The sequence below is a fragment of the Miscanthus floridulus genome, chromosome 1 (assembly GCF_019320115.1).
Source record: "Miscanthus floridulus cultivar M001 chromosome 1, ASM1932011v1, whole genome shotgun sequence".
NCBI classification, from domain to species: Eukaryota; Viridiplantae; Streptophyta; class Magnoliopsida; order Poales; family Poaceae; genus Miscanthus; species Miscanthus floridulus.
The window spans coordinates 6,224,806-6,243,571 of NC_089580.1; the positions used below are offsets into that span (position 1 = coordinate 6,224,806).

An 18,766-nucleotide genomic window follows, 5' to 3' on the forward strand; every position below is an offset into this window, starting at 1 on the left:
GAGCGCGCAACAGCTTTGTTTATTTTTCCTAGCGTACAACGTACCCGTTGCATGGAAATTATTCGCCGTCGCGTTCTCGTCGTGGCTCTGCATTTCTCTCATTGCAAAACTTCCCATCCAATCGCATCTAAATTGGTCCGCTGCGCTGGGCGTCTGAAATTGGTTCACGTGGTTTTGCTCTTGCCCACGTTGTGTCCACTCCCTTCCTGTGCGTTACAGGCGCACCTCTGCCGGCCACCTTGGGCCAGGCCATCCTACCATCGTGTTGAAGAAGTAACTGAGTCCGCACGTGTCTCCTTGCTTTTCCTCTGTCTGCGTTGCCTCTGCCGTTGTATTGTCTGTCTTCGCGTCCCACCGAGTTGAGTCGTCTCGTCCATGCCACGGCTGTTCTGCGTCCGGTACTGTGCTGCTCGTGCGTGTGCTCCCTTTGGACAAGTTGGGCAAGGCACCGCTGCTCGCTCTGCCCCTTTGCCTCTGCGACCTGCCTTGCTTGCCTTGCCTGGCTCAGCTTGTCCCTGCCTGCTGCGGCTTGTCTCAGTCTATCATCGCTTGTCTGGACTGCCCCAGTGCCGTGCCAAGCCGCCGATGGACAGCGTCCTAGTCGTCTGGCCTACTTCACACGCCCCCTTCTTTTCTCCTCTCCACCGTCTCTCCAGGACCGCAGCAGCCACCGACGCCTCCTTGCTCTCCTTCTAGCGTGGTACCTCCCTGTCTTTCGGTCGTCCGCTCCAGCGTCGCTGCACGCGCGAGCCCTGGTCCGCTCTGGGCCGCCGCCCGCGTCGCATGCACGCGCTGCAGCCACCGCGCGCGCATGGTCCACACCGAACCGCGTCCTTCGGCGCCACCCCTCCCAGCGCGACTGCTTTCCGCGTCACCCACCGTCGTCGCCCGAGCCACGGGCGGTTTCACTTCGCCTCGCACCTCGCTGCTGACCGCCGTCGCGTCGAGCTCCGCTACCGCCTGCGCCTGCGACCGTGACGGCGCAGCACCACGCCGCCTCCCTTCGCTTCCGCAGCGCTGTTGCCGCGGACGCATTGGACCGCTCCCCTGCGTGCCGACGTCCCCTCCCTTCGCCACCGCTATGGCGCCCACGAGCGCGCGCTGCTCACCGCACTCGCAGGCGCGTCGAGTCCGCGCGTAGCTCCGCCTCACCGCGAGCCTCCTCAGCGCCTCCGTGGCACGCCGTGGTCGCCATGGCCATGGCCACCGTGCCCTGCCCCTCGTGTGCACGCATAAGCTCCTCGGCCCGCACGGGTCCTGCAGCCGCAGCGTGCTCGAGCCGCCGTGTCGTGCCTGCTCGGCACCTTGGTGTCCGTGCAACTCCACCTCACCGCGTTGCCCCACTGCGGGCGGAGCCGCTGGCACTTCCCCGCGCCGCCTTGCGTCACCTCCGCCGCCGGCGAGCTGCCGATTGGGCCGGCGGATCGATTCCCCGTCCGTGCTCTGTTTTGGAGATGAAGAGAGGGACCTAGGGGTAAGAAACGAGTAGTTCCAGGGTTCTTTTTGCAAATTATGTGACCCATATAAACAGTAGTGTACTAAATAAGGAGAAGCGCAGGGTTGTTTCTGCTTAATCGCCAGGCCTGTTGGGCAGGCCGCGCTTGGGCCGGCTTGTTGGGCCGCTTGCGCCCGCGTGTCGGGCCGACCTGTGGCCGCTGCGCCTGTGCTGCCCGCGCCGCGAGCTGGGCCGGCCTGCTCGGCGCCCCGCCTAGGCCGCTCGTTGGTCCGGTCTGCTGGGCCGCGTGCGCCACCGCCACGCTGGGCCGCTCGCGCCCACGTGTGCGCTCCGCCTGCCTGGGCCGCCTGCGTCCGCTGGACCTGGCCGTGCTGGGCCGTTGGGCTAGTTAGTTGCGGCCGGCTTTTCCATTATCTAAATGCTTTTCGAATATAGGTTTCTAGTTTAACTTGTAAAATCAGTAGCAATTTGTGTAGTGGTCTAAAAATTGTGAAACCAATTTTGTTAGTCTTCCAAAATCATGATCTACCTGTTAGTATATTTTGTTCACATAGTTGGATAATATTCTTGGAAGCTATATAATTAATTTAAGGTACTTAATATTGAAAAATATAAATTTGTAGGAATTTTTATGATAAATTGGTAATATTATTGAATCTGAAATTTGTACAGTAGGCTCCGAGCAATATTAGGTACTTACTGTAATTTTTGTAGCTCCAGAATAATTAGTTGCTAAATAGATAATGATGCCCTATTCTGAATAAAGATTAAATGGATAGAATGGGATAAAGAAACAACTTGGGTTTGTATAACTAAAATATTTGTTGGGAAATAACGTCTTATTCGACAACGTGAATACGTAGACCAGCGTTAGAGCTATCTCGTTAGCTTGTGAGGCGTGATCGGATTTCGAAGTGTTTTGGCTGTCGCCGATTATTTACATCTATGCATTTGCATCAATGCATATCATATAGGTACGATGATGGCTCAACGGATCAATTGAAGGATGATTGGAAATCCAAAGATAGTGTAATGGTATTCTCTCCAGGAGATGATGCAATGGGCTTTCTATCCAGTTAATGGTGGATGATCTGAAGATGCAAATACTAACCTTTTAATATATATGTTACCCAAACAAGCCCCGGTGCATAACCCCTACTTTTCTGCAGTTTAAATTATATTTGTGCATTAAGTTTTAAGGAGTTGAATGAAACCCACTTGCATATATATATATATATATATATATATATATATATATATATATATATATATATATATATATATATATATATATATCTTTATCCTATGAGTCTTACTAGTATGATAGGATCGTGTAGATTGCTATGCTACAGGACTCCGGTAGAAGTCGAGTAATTGTCTGTCACTCGCGAGAGAAAGAGAAAGAAAATATATTACGGAATTATTATCACTTGGAAAAATATAAATGGTGGAAAGAAAAATAGTGACCGGACAGGGATATGATTTGGGTATTGGTGGGTGTAAGAGGTGGTGTCGCCATGGACACGGGGCATAGCTTAGTTACACTGCTTTCCCTGTCTGTGTCGGTTAAGGACCGATCATTGCATAAGGCATCGTGGGCAAGTGACAGATTTATTATCCCGAGCACATACTTGTGTATGGGCGCTTGGAAGACTTGTTGCTCTCTTGTCGTGGGTTCTGGCTCTTTCCAGACCGACTGTCAGGGTTTTTTTTTGGTGGAGGAGGTCCTTGCACCACACTAAGTCCGGGACTCAGAGGCGGTGGCTTGGAGTTCCAGTTTGGACGGAGACCTAGGACAGGAGGGTAATGGGTTGGTCCTGCTTGTGCCCGAGGTACAAGCGGGGCGTGTGTTTTCGGGGTACCCCGCTGGGGGCATTGATTCATGAATCGCCGGAAAATCCGGTACGACTTGTTTCGTGTCTAGCACCGTAGTAAGAACTGAAAGATGAAAGATGGAAGGAAAAGGAAATCTGATCGTTTACCACCTGCTTGAAAGTAACACAAGTGCTTACATATAATGGTTAGTTAATGAACCAATGCGGCTATTAATAAAAATCGAATATAAAGATGCACGCTTAGTAATGCTTCATGCAAATGCAATAAAACAAAAAGCCAGATAACCTTGCATATCCTTGGAGTCTTTTCTTTTCTCCTGTCGGGTAAGTCTTGCTGAGTATAATTGAGTACTCAGGGTTTTATTTCCCCTGTTGCAGGTGACAGGTGGATGTTAGAGCTGACTCTTGTGTGTGGATTCCTCCTGGTGGGCTCAGAGATGATTCCTTTACGCTGCGATCGTAGTTTTTACTTACAACTCTCACTAAATGTTTTCATAAATGAAAGTTCTATAATCTGTTGCCATAGTTTATTTATCAATGCTTCATCATGCCATGAATAGATGTTTAATTCCGTTATAATCCTGTTCACATGTTTATATTCCGCGATTATATTAAATTATTCATAACTCTGATAATATGATTATATTCCGCTGTTGTAATGATAAATATTATACTCTAATGTTGTATTAAAAGTGATGTAAGAAATGGTTAAGAGTGTTGTAAGCTTTATTCTCTCATTTATGATCCTGATGGTAAAAATGTGAATTTTTGGATTCTCCCCAACGGAACCGAGTAATTTGGTGTTCTTCCTTGAGTGCTTAGTGTCTAATGAAAGACGAGCACTTCTGGGAGGCATTAGATTTGCCACAATGACACATTCAGACCCTCCGCTCTTTGGATACAATTGAGAAGCGCACTACCAAATACCAATGGAGGTTTACAGATCAATCAGAATCAATTGAGAAGTCACACATATTTTCCATTACCACAACAATTAATGTCTGAATCAATAACTTTAATGGGAGGTCAAGCTTTTAATTCAGATGAATCCCTGTTTAGCCTTGACTGGCTTCAGCCTCAGACCGCTTCAACTATCTTGCTAGTGGCCTAACTTGCTGTAGTCTTGACCTCTTCAGCCACTTGCTTTTCCAGGAATTCACATTCTCCTTCCTTATCCAAATGTTCCCTGTGGTAATGCCAGAATGAACCACTAAGATTAGTAAAACAAAATGAATGAAAAACCCAAAAAAGTCAAACTAATATTGGTACTGCAAATCGTGTCCTATTGGAGTAACTGATCACGGACAAGCAATTTTCACCATAGCTGATACATCGTTTTGGAAAGCTCCCAAAGACTGAATTTGAGCTTACACTCTATGGACTGCATAAACCATTTCTACATGCCTTCAAATTTTTGTGTGCATACCTTACTTTCCCACACAAGCGTGCCAAGGCATCAGCACCAGTCCGTGATGCAACATCTTCTATCAGTTCAGCATTTGAAAGGTTCACAGTCTCTGCAAGCTTGAACTCACACAGATCTTTTAATGAACATGCATCAGTCAGAACAGCAGAATGGCCACCTCCAGCAGCTAGTCTTCTCACTTCACCAACACACCTACATCACACAAATGATAATCAAGGACCTAGAGCTGCAAATAAACTTCACATTGTAGCAAGAGCAGCATCCGCAGAGTCCTATATTTAACCCAGAAAAGACAACAAGATTGTATTACTACCAAACCTACCAATCAACTGGAGAGGGGAACCAAGCATAAGTAGATTTCTCATTTGCCGCCTGACCATAACTATTGTAGCCCCACCCATATATGCGGCCATCTTTCATAGATACAAGTGTGTGAGAGTGCCCACAGGTAGCAAGACGAACACCTGAGGGTATCACCATGACTGGGACGTTTCGAAGCAGCATGTCAGATCCATTAAGGGAGCAAGAAAAGAAGCCACCCTGAGGCCCAACTCCCAGCTGACCCACATGTCCTCCGCCCCAAGCATATAGAGCTCCACCTTCAGTTACAGCACAAGAGTGGACCCCTCCACAAGACACATCTCCAACTACTATTCCATCAAGGGCAACAACTCGTCTAGGGATCAGCTCGTTATCTCCAGATTGGAGGGAGCAATGCCCAAGCTGCCCCATGCTTCCCAGTCCCCAAGTATACCTGCAAAATCCAAAGATATTATAATTACAAATAATCAAGTCCCTACTTGGAATAGGTTTTCATTGATCAAAAAGTGAAAAAAATATGAAAGCAGAAAGATTTTGACTTTCCATGTTGAAAGTGAAAACTAACAAATCTAATTTTTTCTGTCCTATCTAAGCTATCAAATCGATAGATTCAGCGAATGATTGACAAGTTATTCAAATTCAACTATAATAATGTTATACCAACACCCATTTAGTTCTTCACATTTCTTTGCTGTCACTGAGAGATTGGGCTGCTGAAGAGAAGGAGACCGCTTGGATCTATGTGCACAAAGATCTTAAATAGCAGAAAACTATTTGGAGTAACACTGATGCCATACTGAGATTAATTGATCAACATGAGATCTATAGTATAAACCAATTTACTTGTTTGCTTTGCAGTTAGCCCTACAGTTAGTCGTGGTTAGCCTTCAATATTCCAAATGCTTCTATGTTGTCAGGGGCGGATCCAGAACAGGGCTGCGTCCCGGGCTGAGCTGCTGATTCACATTCAAAATAGTCTGATCTTACTTTCTAGGCCTCATTTTATCTAATTAAGATCATAGTTTTTTAGACTAAACACCACATATGTTACAGGGGTTACATGAACTCGCCCCGGGCTGCAGCCCGGGCAGCCCGGGCCCTGGATCCGCCCCTGTATGTTGTCATGCGAGAAACCACACAACAGTCACTGGCAGCAGATAACAGCTCCCTTGGGATGACTTACACCTCCCCGTTTTCTGATATAGCTGCTGTATGGTACTCGCCACATGACACTCTAACAATCTTCACTTGCTCGGGGGCGTCATCAAGGAACCTTGCATAAGCATTTAACACACGAGCTCCCTGAAGTCCTTGAGAAGTACGACCTCTGCCAAGCTGACCGTACTCATTGTAGCCTGGTTAGTAAGAAAATAGCACATGTTCCATCAATAGTCTGGAATGGAAATTTTGAAATCAATTTGGCGTGCATCCTGTTGGTTTTAAAAAAAGGATTTTCAGGCACAACTCACAAGTCACAACAAGCTATCTTGATAGCCCAAACATTAAGTCCTATCACTGCTAATTGACAAGGTTTGCACCAAGTCAGTAAAGAACCAGAGGGCAGTACGTTTGTCTTAAAAATCACGAGTAAAAACATGTGTTTTATGACTGAAAGGTTGCACACTACCCCATGCTTGCAGTAGACCATCCTCGGATAGAGCCATGACATGAACAGCTCCACAAGAAACCTGCTTAATCACCTGCGGATATATGAAAGATATTAAGTATGCCACGTAAAAGCATTACATCTAAAGTCTAAACACAGTATAAAAAACTTCAAAATATGCCCGCAACTTCTTGTTACACATTCTGGGTTATAGAAGAGCAAAGCCAAAATATCTGAAACTTGAGTATATAACAAACATGAAGTAACACATAATTGAAAGTACACAAACTAGACTAAGATCCATTGCACAAACTAAGATCCAAAAGCCAAAATATCTGAAGGGCGGGCCTAGTGCAAGCGGTAGAGTCTTACCGCCTGTGACCGGAAGGTCCCGGGTTCGAGTCGCGGTCTCCTCGCATTGCACAAGCGAGGGTAAGGCTTGCCACTGACACCCTTCCCTAGACCCCGCACAGAGCGGGAGCTCTCTGCACTGGGTACGCCCTTTTTTTTACACAAACTAGACTAAGATCCAGAGCCATCTCTGAGGAAAATGAGAGAATAGTGGCACTGAGGGCCCATTCGTGCACCTGTTCAAATTCTTTAGACTTGATCTAGTTGTGGACCCAACACTAATATGCTCTTATGTGCTTTACTGATTTAAAATACTAGGATGTGCACAAAGATATGGATTCTAGATCAACAGAACGCAAAATACAGTCAATCTGACTAGAGAGCATACAAAGTGTCAACTTTTCCACAGGCAAGTTTGTCAACTGGAAAAAAACACAGAAAAAAACAAAGACACCTTGAGGCTTGAGGTGCAGATGAAAATAGAACACTGCTCAGCATGTGAGAAAAATTTTCTACTGAAACTAAATCCAGTAATGAATAAGAGAAGAAAAAGAGAAAACACTATCATGAGAGAGTTGAATTCTTCCACCCAAAAAGGGCATTGTATATTCCCATATAAGGTGGTAAAGTAAAATCATGTCATGTTATCTCATAAATATAATTAGTTAATGCAATGAACCATTTTAGTATAAGTTCTATGTTTATTTTTGGGCTGCTCAATCGAAATAGTTAGGCAAACTAAAGGAAAACAGAATGTAGAGACTATGCACATCAATGCCTTGAAATATTACCAATACTGTTTTGTTGTAATGTCTAACTAGATAAACTTATGCCCCTTAGATTAGATATCTACTTGAACCAGTCATTAAAAACAGAACTTACCGTGTTTGGTGTGAAAGCTCCCCAAAATAGACGAGGGTAATCAGAACCCTGTAAACAAGCATGCTAACAGTGAACATTTAATCGAATAGATTGTATTAATTTCTCAAAGGCTGTTGACCAAGCGACAAGGTATCGCAGCAAACCTGATTTTGTCCCCAAACCCAAAGCCTGCTTTTGGATACCATGCCATCGTTTTCTCGAGGCTCAGCAACAGCAGCTGTACAATGTGCTCCACAGGATACTGATTTTACAAACTCAGTCTCCAATGACTTGACCTTCTTGGGTTCCTTTGCGCTCTCCTCTGTCCCATCTCCCAACTGGCCAAACTCATTAGCACCTGTTGCATTCAAGTTGAACTGTAACTCATTTTACTCACAAACAAAATCCCTACACGTCAAGCAATACTTTTTATCACTGTCAAAGAAAGTTGGATACACTGGACCTTAAGTAAGAACTAAAAACTACATAGCCCCCGATATAGGATACATTTGTCAAAATAAGAAGGTCAAGGCATCAGTTCCGTTCTATTCAGTACTTTAGTCTGAAACCATCAACCACCAATCAGTTGCTAGCAGTTGTCTAGTGTACAAGGTTTCAATTTAGTGGTGATTCCTCCTTTTCCACTGAAGTAGGGAACGGGTGATTGATCTTTTTTAAATAAGGCCCTACTGACCACTCGAACTTTCGGGAAAATGGTAGAATTGACTTTTTTCCAAAGCCACTGTTTGTTTTTTCCTTAAATTATTTCATTACGATAGAAGAGGCTATAGCAAATTGACTTTTGGTTTGCATTAAACCATACAGTCCCAATCACCAAACAGCGATTATTGATCTATGTCCTGCGGCAAAGAGTCAGTAGTTCAGATCTTTTGAGCCAGTAGAATTAGCACTCCAATAGAAGGGTGCATCAAACTCTAGTGCTCAATTGCTCATTGAGTGAAGCCAATTTAAATCTCAGTGCTCAATAAGATGTGCCTTCAGAAAAACAATAGTAGTGCAGTTACTTGGATCTTGTTACTAACATAATTGAAAAAAGAAGCATGACAAAACAATTTCTAAGAAATGTGAATGCACCAAGTACACATGAACAGAAAAATAGCTCTTTCACTACCAGAGAAGGTTATCTCCAGGTACAACAGCAAAATAAAGAAATATAGTAATTCAACTATGGCATCTCTCAGTACAATATTGCAATTAAGGTTCTACTTCTCTCATCTAAACTATATTTAATTTATTTGGCACTCTAATGAACTGTGCAGGACTTACCCCATGTGAACAGTGATCCATCAGAAGCAACTGCAGCAGTGTGCTCACGGCCACAGGCAATATCGGTCCACCTGAGGCTCTTCCCATTCCCCAATTTGAATAGTTTGGGAGGGAGGCTCTTGGGGATCCTCAAGTGGCACTCCTTGCCCTTTCGGGCAGTCTGGCCACTGTGGTTATAACCCCATATGTAAATTGCGCTCTTTGTCGGCACACCAACAACACGCAGGTTTCTGAGCACATCATCTACATCCATGGCCCTGGTTGATTATGATGAATAAAAGACAAGCGCGTCATCAAACAAGCAGAGCAGTGCAACCATTAAACCAATAAACAAAGAGACAGAACAGTGCATGTGAGTCTGTTGATACCATCAGGCCAAAAATTGACAAAACAAAGCAGTTCGGCCAAAAAAAAAATCCAAGCTTTGATGCCTGACTGTTTCCATTCAAAGCAGTAAGGGGTGTTCATTTCCTCTTTCATGTTCTCATTAACAACTAATATGTTCATCAAAAGATAAAATTGTAATTAATGGGACCATCCGGCCTGCTAATCCTACAGTAGATCGTATAGAGAACAAAAGCACCCTTTGGAACTGAACAATTACACCATCAAATAAGCAGTTTGATGCAGCAAATTTGGTAGGATGAGCAAATGTCGCCCTAAATCACAACACAGCTATGTTTTCTGAACGATACCCAAGCCACGTTTGTTGAGTTTTGCAAACAGAGCAAATTGAAGCTGAAAACTAAATCACCCTTACTAACAAGGTCGCAACGTGTGAAAGACTGCAACCGCAGCACTACATAGGGTAAACAGGCAGCTGCAGGAAGAACAAGCTTAAGGTATCGAGAACCATTCCCCCCAATAGTCCACAAAATGCCCACCGGGCCACGTAACTGGTTAAGGAATCCAGATAAAGTGAACAATAGCTTAAATTAAATCCTATCCGTGATTCGAAATTGGGGAAAGAGCTAATATATCCCTCTACCTACCGAGGTCCTCAATTTCCCCAACCTCTGTTTCCTCAAATCAGTCAGGCGACCATCTAGTCTAGCAATCGATTAGCGCAAGAAAAACACCACGCCGCAGAAATCCGAGAGGTTCCATCCAGTGCTCACCTGGAGAGATGGAACGAGGCCGAAGCGCGGTGCAGCCTTTTGGGCGGATTCTGCTAAAGGTGGGAGCTTTGCTTAGTTTGACCGGTGGAAATGGCCTCGTTCCCTTGTTCGTCGGGCTCGTGGCGCACACGCTTGTCCGTGGGCACCGACCACCGGATTTTTCTGGACCTCCCGAGGAGGTCCTTGGAAGGATGGACAGGAACTGCAGACGGCAGAGAGAGACAGAGCGGCTCACGTGCCTACCGTGAAACGGGTCCAGGGGAGGTTGGCAGGTTGATGAGAGCACGGGAACGTGAACCGAGACCACCAGCGCCTACCAACCAAAATTCGGCGACTGCGTCTCCATCCTTCCACGAACTACACGAGGGAAGAACGCTGATAGATAAAAGGGTTGACATAAATCTCTAGCGGCGAAAGCTGTGGAGGAAAACGAAGGATTTCCCCGTGCGTGCCTGTGTATGCCAGGTCGCCTGCTCTCCGTCCGCATCCCGTCCCTCGCGAAACTCGGCGCTCCCAGGTTCGGTTCTTTGTTGAGGCTTTTACGTCGTTAAAAAAGTTTATAATTATATTAAAAAAATTGACCCGCACACGAGGGGCATCCGAGCCATTTCGGTGTTCCGTTCGTTTGTCTGACGAGTGGATCCAGTCAGTTAAAACGTGCATATACCCCTCTCGTCCCTATCCTCTCTCTCTCTCTCTCAAACTCTCCGGACGCCATGGACGCGGCGGCCCTCATGGTCGCGCGCGCCGAGGCCGGGGACTTCGCGGAGGCCCGGTCCCTCTGGGCGCAGCTCCTGCACAGCTCCGCCGCGCCGTGCCTCCCCGCCGCGGCGCGCGCGCTCTACCCGCTCGCCGTCTCCTGCCTCGGTGCCGCGGGTGAGCTCGTGCGCATGGAGGACGCCGTGATAGAAATGGGCCGCCTTGGCCTCCGCGTCGACGCCGCGACCGGGGACGCCTTCGTCCGGGCCTACGCGGCCGCCGGAACCATCCCGCAGATGGAGGCGGCCTACCGCCGGCACAAGAAGACCGGGCTGCTCATCACCCGTGGAGCCATCCGCGCCGTGGCGTCCGCTTACATCTCCCAGCAGAAGTACTACAGGCTCGGCGCGTTCGTGGCCGACGCCGGCCTCTGCCGGCGCGACGCCGGCAACCTGCTCTGGAACCTGTATACCTCCTCTCCTTCGCGGCCAACTTCAAGATGAAGTCCCTGCAGCGCGCGTTCCTGGAGATGGTGGCCGCCGGGTTCCGGCCGGACCTCACCACCTTCAACATCCGCGCCGCGGCGTTCTCCAAGATGTGCATGTTCTGGGACCTCCACCTCAGCGCCGACCACATGCGCCGCGACGGCGTCGCGCCGGACCTCGTCACGCACGGCTGCTTCGTCGACGCCTACCTCGAGCGCCGCCTCGCCCGGAACCTCACGTTCGCGTTCGACCGGCTTGACGGCAACGCCGAGCCCGTCGTGGCCACGGATGCCATCGTGTTGGAGGCGTTCGGCAAGGGCGGCTTCCACGCCAGCTCCGAGGTGTTGCTGGAGGCCACCGCCGGGAAGAGGCGGTGGACGTACTACAAGCTGCTCGGCGTCTACCTCAGGAAGCAGCATAGTAGAAACCAAGTTTTCTGGAACTACTGATATGCTAACCAGTTCAGTAACAGTATGGATCATCTCCATACATTTTGCAGAAATATAGCACAAACAAAATCCAAACATTATGAGGATACCTGGTGCTTCCGCCCAGTCAATGGGCGTAGCTCGATCCATGATCACCCGATACTCTGTTACTGCCTCTTGTGCACCATCTATGCCAGAAGGATGTGCCAGAATGACCCTCTCAGCTTTCCCTTCATCGAGAAGTACCTGAAGCAGAGCTCGCGCACGGCGAGGAGGATCTCGTCGAAGCGGCCGAGGCGCGCGTACGCCGGCAGGAGGCACGGCGCGGCGGAGCTGTGCAGGAGCTGCGCCCAGAGGGACCGGGCCTCCGCGAAGTCCCCGGCCTCGGCGCGCGCGACCATGAGGGCCGCCGCGTCCATGGCGTCCGGAGAGTTTGAGAGAGAGAGGATAGGGACGAGGGTACTATAGACGTTTTGACTACCGGACTCACTCGTCAACACCGACGGAATGGCTCCGTGGCACTCGGTTAATTTTTTTAATGACTTGTGTGTAATTATAAATTTTTTTAATAATATACATGTAAAAGCCTCTTCTTTGTTTCCTCAATCTACTAATCGTCGTTTGTGCTAATTAGTTAGGCGCCTTTGCTTGGCGATTGTATCGCACTATTCTGGGAAAAGATAGAGCGCAGTTATTTGCGGTCATGTTGGTTTAATCATGGAGGGCTACCGCTTTTTTTTGTTAGAAGAACAATTTGATCCTAATTCGAATTTGACACACTTTCTAGGTTTGGGAAATACATTGTGTTGCCTAGTAAAAAAACAAATCTTTTCTCGATAACACTGGTTGAAATAAATTGAGGGTATGGTCATCTTGGCCAAATCATGGGAGTAAACTGAGTTTAGGTGGGTGAACCATCAGCATGAACAACATAGTATATTTATGGATGAGGTGGTTCTTTTCCTGGAAATAGAATGGACTGATTATGATACACTTCCTTTCTGGAAAGGGAGCATGCCTCTCGGTGTCATGGAAATTGTTTCATCTAAACCTCTCAGCTACACTGACTAATGTGCAAAGGAATGACTATTGACTAACAAGCATATAAATCCCCATCACTGACCAATTTGAATCTTTGCTGCCGAAAACTGTAGGTGTGCAAAATTCATGGCTTCAGACACTGGCAAGAAGCTCATTCAGATCGATGTGAGCTCGGATACAGTGTGCCCTTGGTGTTTTGTCGGTAAAAAGAACCTTGAGAAAGCAATGGAGCAAAGCAAGGACAAGTTTGATTTCGAGGTTTCACTCCCTTCTTCAAATCCCCATCATGATCCAGTTTCAGAATTCTTGTTTATGCAGTGCTAACTCTGGTGTCCATCTGCTTGCTTGGTGCCTTGGCAGGTCCGTTGGCATCCATTCTTTCTGAACCCTGATGCGTCTAAGGAGGGCGTCAGGAAATCTGACTTCTTCAAGGCAAAGTTCGGTCCTGTTCAATATGAGCGTGCAATTTCTCGCATGACTGAGGTTTCTTCCTGTGAACTTGCCTATGGTAGAATTTGTTCGCTTCGCGCAAAATGTATTTAGAGCTGCTCTCTTATTTGACGTGCATGTGCTCGTGTTTCAGGTATTTCGAGGACTCGGGCTTGATTATGACATGTCGGGGCTCACGTAAGTACATGGTTTTGAAGCTCTGGTTTACATTCACGCCATGCAGCATCACTTATTAGTGTGCTGATGTAAAGATTTTGATCCAGAGGGAATACAATTATACAATGGATAGTCATAGGCTCATAACACTTGCTGGACACCAAGGCTATGACAAGCAAAATGCTCTTGTTGACGAATTATTCCTCAATATTTGCCAAGGAAAGTATATTGGTGACAAGTGAGTATGCATCAAACTTTTTTTTTCTCGAACACGCAGATAACTGTGTATCATTTTATTATGAAGAGAGGAGATAGTACCAAACTTGTAAATTATGGATGGACCACTGTTAAGGTGCTAGCTGTCAATAGTTTCAGAGCATTCTATGTTTGAAATTCTTTATCTTAGGTTTCCTCAAGCCCAATACAAATTAAGAATATATTTTGCAAGTTGCATCCTTTTATGTTGGAGTGGTTTTTTTTCTCTATTAATGTCTGAGCCATCTAACTAAATTATTTCATGCATTGCAGGCAGGTTTTGCTGTATGCTGCAAGAAAGGTGGGCATAGAAGGGGCCGAAGAACTGCTTGAAGACCCTACCAAAGGAGTCGACGAGGTATGTTTTCCAGTTAATTCTGTTCCTGGAGCCATATTTCTGTCATGACAGGCTCACAAATCCTATTTGTTGCCAAAAGGTTCAGGAAGAACTCAAGAAGTATTCATCTGGCATCTCTGGGGTCCCACACTTTGTGGTATGAGGATTTAGTGATGATGATGATATTTATCATCTTTTATCCGTCCCATGTATAAGAAATTTATCCATTTGCCATTCACTTCACCATCTTTCAGATCAATAATAAATATCAACTCAGTGGTGGCCAGCCTCCAAATGTATTCATGAGGGCGTTTGAGATGGCTGCAAAAGATGGAGCTTAATGGTATTTCAAAGGAGCTCCTCTAGTAGTCTTCCATATGTTCAAAAGGAATAAGAGCAGAATTTAACAATAAAGTTCCACGTTGGTTTGCGATAAAAATACGTGGAACTAGTTGTATTTCCATAGTTTTGATGTGGTATAATAATTAGTGGTGAAGATGGTGTGGATGTTCACTTTCGAATAAAATTCTAGGTGATTGGATATGGCATATGGGTTAGAATGCCTCATAAACAGAGGCCAGTCTGTATTTATATTTGATTTGATGGAATGTGTGCAAGATATCAGACAACAGCAAAATTCAGATTTGATATTTGAAAGGAAAATAAAAACTAGCATACACAACTGCATTTAAATTGATTGTTATCATTTGCACTAAATATTCCGCAAACTTTCTGGTCCAATACCATTTAACCTGGAAAATTTTCTGCCATGTTAATATAGTCAAAGCTTGAAATTTGATCTTTGACATTTTGTTCAAATCCTTCTGACAGATCCTCCAAAAAATCATTGCCGAGGGGCCCCACTACTGTCCACTAGTCTATCTCTTGTTAATTCAATTTGAACTTCAACCGAAAACTGAGGTTTCCAGAACCTGAGATTTCAGCATGAAAACCTGATGTAAGCACACCCCCGTGGTCGTTAACATCAAGAAAAAATGTAAAGTGTGGCACAAACCATCAACTTTGTCATTAAGAAGGAGGAATAATCTACTCTATAAAGAAAAAAAATGAATTTTCGCACTGCTGGAAGTTTCAGCAAACGATCTAGGCTGTATTTCATGATTTCATCAACGCTATGTACACAACACACAGGATTTAGCTTGGGTCTTCCACTTGCCGTCTGTGAAGACTTCCATCAGCGGGGTCATTCATCCTCATTGAACAACATAATCTGCAGCAGAACATTATGACGTTAGAGATCTATTTCTTAAAATTGTTTTCAGAAAAGAACCATGTTGATAAAGTACCAAGTAATATTTCACTTCTCAAGTGAAATAATTTCTGGAAAAAAAAACTAGGTACCTTTGCACAGACAGGGCAAAGTTCACTTCTTTCCATCCACTCATAAATGCAACTAAGATGGAAATTATGGTTGCATTGCAATGCAATCTACGGATTCTCATCATCATATTATGTGGACAAATAAGTATACGATTCAGAACACAAGAAATACTGAAATCACAAATGTATGGTGTCGGTGCAGAAAGTGACCAACTAGTAAATATTTGTAGTTTTACTGTACGTTGTGATCGGAGGTGGCCTAGCACTCAATGACACAGGATTTATACTGGTTCAGGCAACGTGCCCTACGTCCAGTCGGGGTCGGTCAGCGACTTTATTCCTGAGCCCAGGTGCTCAAAGTCTGTAGTGGGGTTACAAACGAGAAGGAGAAAGGAGGGGGTATACAAGAGGTTCGGAAGGCTCCGACCGGAAGGGTTGCGGTCGGAACTCGGTGGTGCTGCGGTTGTAAGGGGTTGGTGTCGATCTAGTGAGTCTGAGCTTCAAGAAGTCGATCTCCCCTGGTTGGAGGGAGCGCATCCCTTTTTATAGATGAAGGGGATGGCTCTTACAGGTGAGAGGGAGAGAGTACAAATATTTCTAAGTCTTGCTGCCTACGGTGATGAAAACTGGATAATGGTTGAAGCCCCCCAATACTGTCGATGTCGCTGTAGGATGTCAGATGTGTACGGAAGGTCGAGCTATCTTCTTCAGGAAGGATGACGCCGGTACCTGCAGAATACTTCTGAATGCCTAGTGGCATGTGAGGAGCTGTGCTATGTTCACCCGGTATGGCAAATCCTGGAGCCCATACCACAATCGGTGTCCAGAGACACGCGGAGGGGCTTACCATATGGGAGTTTCTAGCGGCCCCTACAATACTTTGTGTCAGGGTGGCTGCAGAGCACTGCTTCGTGCAGGGTATGGTCCCTGGTACAGTGGTGTTGACTTGTGAGCCATGCCTTGCCTTTCTCCGCACGCCTTCTGGTTCTTTCCGAGCGGGCGTCCCCGGTCGGATGGTCCCCAGTCGGCCCTTAGTGCGCCGGTCGGAGAAGAGCGGTGAGCAGGCTTCCCGCGAGCCCCAGTTGCGGGGTCGGAGTCGGAGACGGTCCTCGGGTCAGGCTTTCCGAGCGGAGGCCGTGCGGAGGCAGCCGGGGCCTGACGCTAGCGCTCCGATCGGAGAGGCCGTTCGGAGACGGCCTGAGCCTGAGCTAGCGCTCCGGTCGGAGAGATGGGCCGAAGGCGGCCTGGGCCTGAAGCGAGTGCTCCGGTCTGTTGGTTTTAGACTTTCGGGCCGGTCCAGAAGAAAGAGAGACCGTTTTCCTGGGCCGAGCCCTGACGTGGAAGCCGGTCCCTGAGGGACCCCGGGTTTATGAACCCGACATATGGTGTTGTGCATAAACTATAATGACAAGCATGATAACTAGGACATAGCTACTTCCCCTTTTGCAAGCTCAAACCACCTTACATGTTTTTACTTTTATATATATTGACATGGAAGCAAATATAATAATCTAACAAACCATAATAATCTAACAAACCATCACAAGCTACAAGATTTTTAACTGTTTAACTTTTTATTCATGCATGCTAGACACTTAAAATCTGTAACTTATAAAGGCAGTATATATATGTTGAAAGAAAAGACAATTTGTGAATAGGAGAGAGCAGTGTCAGTTGTTTCCACCAGCCTTCTAGGCATATCGGACAGTCATCCTCATTGTCAGAAGAATCGCAGAATTGTATTCCATCAATTCTCGAACCTCCTGAGTGCTGTTTTGCTGATGTCTCAGAAACCTTATGGGCTGTGCAAGTTGATCCAGCATCAGCATTCTTACTTTCTGTAGGTTGTTCTGGTTTCTGGATATGCGTTGATGCCTTGTCATGTCCTGACACTGTTGGGTGCTGCACCATGCGAGCGCTGAATTGAGGATCATTGTAAGGCAAAGGCCATGGAGGGGGACGGAAAGTATCCAATGAGTCCACTTGATTTGCAGAGGTGCAAGCTGCAAGGGGAATCCTTCCGCAATCAGGTGCCACACGTGTATCACCTCTGTGACGAGCAGCAGAGCCCTGGGATGGGAAGGAAGCAATTAGAAGACAGTGCAGAAAACGTATGTGAACAGAACAAACAGAGATGACAGAATGCTACAAATCCATTATACTGAGACCAAAAACTCCAGAACATGTAGTAAGTTGTGCGAGCTTAAATTTCTAAAATAAGCCATTTGAGCTCAAAGTTATAAAAACAGATCCCAAAATTTGGAGTAATTGCCAAAGTCAGACATCAGTAAAAAAAAATGGATGAGCTCCATGCCGATTATGATACTTCACATAGCAATTATTAAAAACCAACAACAATTAACCTTCCTTCTACTGTTAGTGTGACAAATCAATATTGCTCCATCCAATTCTGTAACCTTAAACACCATGGAGTCCAACTTTGCACCAATGTGATCTCAGAAACAGCCTAATGCATGCAAGAGCCAAGAGCACAGAGACGAACACCCTCTGTCCCTCTCACCCTCTGGCAGTGCCCGCATGGATCCCCAAATCCCAACACGCATTTTGCAGGATCCATGAGCCATCATCAGAATAACACAAACACACATGCACAGATTCATTAAGTAGTTACCGCCGCAACACGCTAACACCCAAAACGGTAGATGAAAAACAAGTCAACAACTTTTTGCAATGGCAGAAGGACGAAGACGATTGACAGACACTATAGTATTATACTATAGCAGTGGTAGAAGCATACCGAGTCGACGCCATGGTAAGGGAAAGGCCATGGTAGGCAGAAGCAGCACACGGGCGGCGCTGCCGAGCCGTCCTCCGGGTACCGCAGGCAGCAAAGCAGGGACCCCATCCCTCGCCTCCCCCTTCCAAGTTGGAGCCAAGCAGAGGGTTCTTCTAGTTCTAGCACCCAGTAAAGGACACCCGATCGATACTTTTTCTTTTTGCAACAAAGAAAATCGAAGTTAGTAGGCATAATTCATCACGTATATATACACTCGCAATTAGATGAGGTCCGATTGCAAATAGCCAAACAGCTTAGATTAGGCTTCGAATGCTGCTAGGTTTCGCACAGCAGGAAGGGGCGGGCATACCTGCTGGGTGCTCGTTGCCGGAGAAGTAGAAGGAGCCGACGAAGACCTGCGCATCTGGCGGCGGCGTAGGCAGTATAGGGAGAAGAAAGCACCCGGGGAGGAGTCGGAGCCGGGATCTGTTCTGTTCGCCCGAGGCAGGGTGCAAACGGCTTCCGCATATATGAATACTAGGTAGCGTGCTGCTACGGACAGCTATCGATTTATAT

General features: G+C 46.4%; 3 protein-coding genes and 1 pseudogene across 5 annotated transcripts; 2 read left to right on the top strand and 2 right to left on the bottom strand.

Moving 5' to 3' along the window:
* Window positions 1-4,153: 4,153 nt before the first annotated feature.
* On the bottom strand, window positions 4,154-10,413 carry LOC136533674 (ultraviolet-B receptor UVR8-like). The gene is made up of 9 exons (XM_066526469.1): window positions 10,262-10,413; window positions 9,144-9,400; window positions 8,021-8,214; window positions 7,878-7,925; window positions 6,666-6,738; window positions 6,222-6,393; window positions 5,040-5,471; window positions 4,718-4,909; window positions 4,154-4,477 (listed from the first exon to the last, which is right to left on the bottom strand). The coding sequence occupies exons 2-9, from the start codon at window positions 9,394-9,396 to the stop codon at window positions 4,399-4,401; spliced, it is 1,443 nt and encodes a 480-aa protein (XP_066382566.1). The 5' UTR covers window positions 9,397-9,400; window positions 10,262-10,413; the 3' UTR covers window positions 4,154-4,398.
* Window positions 10,414-10,586: 173 nt separating this feature from the next.
* Window positions 10,587-14,758, top strand: LOC136535672 (uncharacterized). Its single transcript, XM_066528067.1, has 8 exons — window positions 10,587-10,778; window positions 13,028-13,172; window positions 13,275-13,397; window positions 13,498-13,541; window positions 13,630-13,758; window positions 14,049-14,133; window positions 14,213-14,269; window positions 14,367-14,758. Exons 1-8 carry the CDS (start codon window positions 10,720-10,722, stop codon window positions 14,451-14,453), a joined length of 729 nt encoding a protein of 242 aa, XP_066384164.1. The 5' UTR covers window positions 10,587-10,719; the 3' UTR covers window positions 14,454-14,758.
* Window positions 10,939-12,214, top strand: LOC136534568 (pentatricopeptide repeat-containing protein At3g42630-like; annotated as a pseudogene).
* An 89-nt stretch (window positions 14,759-14,847) lies between the features above and the next one.
* Window positions 14,848-18,692, bottom strand: LOC136535486 (uncharacterized). 3 transcript variants are annotated; one of them, XM_066527956.1, is made up of 4 exons: window positions 18,561-18,692; window positions 18,212-18,406; window positions 17,289-17,523; window positions 14,848-15,343 (listed from the first exon to the last, which is right to left on the bottom strand). In XM_066527956.1, exons 1-4 carry the CDS (start codon window positions 18,612-18,614, stop codon window positions 15,327-15,329), a joined length of 501 nt encoding a protein of 166 aa, XP_066384053.1. In that variant the 5' UTR covers window positions 18,615-18,692; the 3' UTR covers window positions 14,848-15,326. The 3 variants fall into 3 exon arrangements, with proteins under 3 accessions (XP_066384053.1, XP_066383970.1, XP_066383898.1); XM_066527873.1 differs by having other exon boundaries at window positions 17,142-17,523; XM_066527801.1 differs by having other exon boundaries at window positions 14,848-17,523.
* Between the last annotated feature and the right edge of the window lie 74 nt (window positions 18,693-18,766).

Coding starts and splice junctions, on each gene's coding strand:
- LOC136533674 (XM_066526469.1), bottom strand. CDS start 9,396: ATGGATGTAGATGATGTGCTCAGAAACCTGCGTGTTGTTGGTGTGCCG. Junction 6,739..7,877: donor GAGCTTTCACACCAAACACG/GTAAGTTCTGTT, acceptor ATATATCCGCAG/GTGATTAAGCAGGTTTCTTG. Junction 6,394..6,665: donor TGGTCTACTGCAAGCATGGG/GTAGTGTGCAAC, acceptor CTTACTAACCAG/GCTACAATGAGTACGGTCAG.
- LOC136535672 (XM_066528067.1), top strand. CDS start 10,720: ATGCCAGGTCGCCTGCTCTCCGTCCGCATCCCGTCCCTCGCGAAACTC. Junction 13,542..13,629: donor TATGACATGTCGGGGCTCAC/GTAAGTACATGG, acceptor TTTGATCCAGAG/GGAATACAATTATACAATGG. Junction 14,270..14,366: donor CTGGGGTCCCACACTTTGTG/GTATGAGGATTT, acceptor ACCATCTTTCAG/ATCAATAATAAATATCAACT.
- LOC136535486 (XM_066527801.1), bottom strand. CDS start 18,614: ATGCGCAGGTCTTCGTCGGCTCCTTCTACTTCTCCGGCAACGAGCACC. Junction 18,407..18,560: donor CGGCAACGAGCACCCAGCAG/GTATGCCCGCCC, acceptor TGTTGCAAAAAG/AAAAAGTATCGATCGGGTGT. Junction 17,524..18,211: donor CTTACCATGGCGTCGACTCG/GTATGCTTCTAC, acceptor TTCCCATCCCAG/GGCTCTGCTGCTCGTCACAG.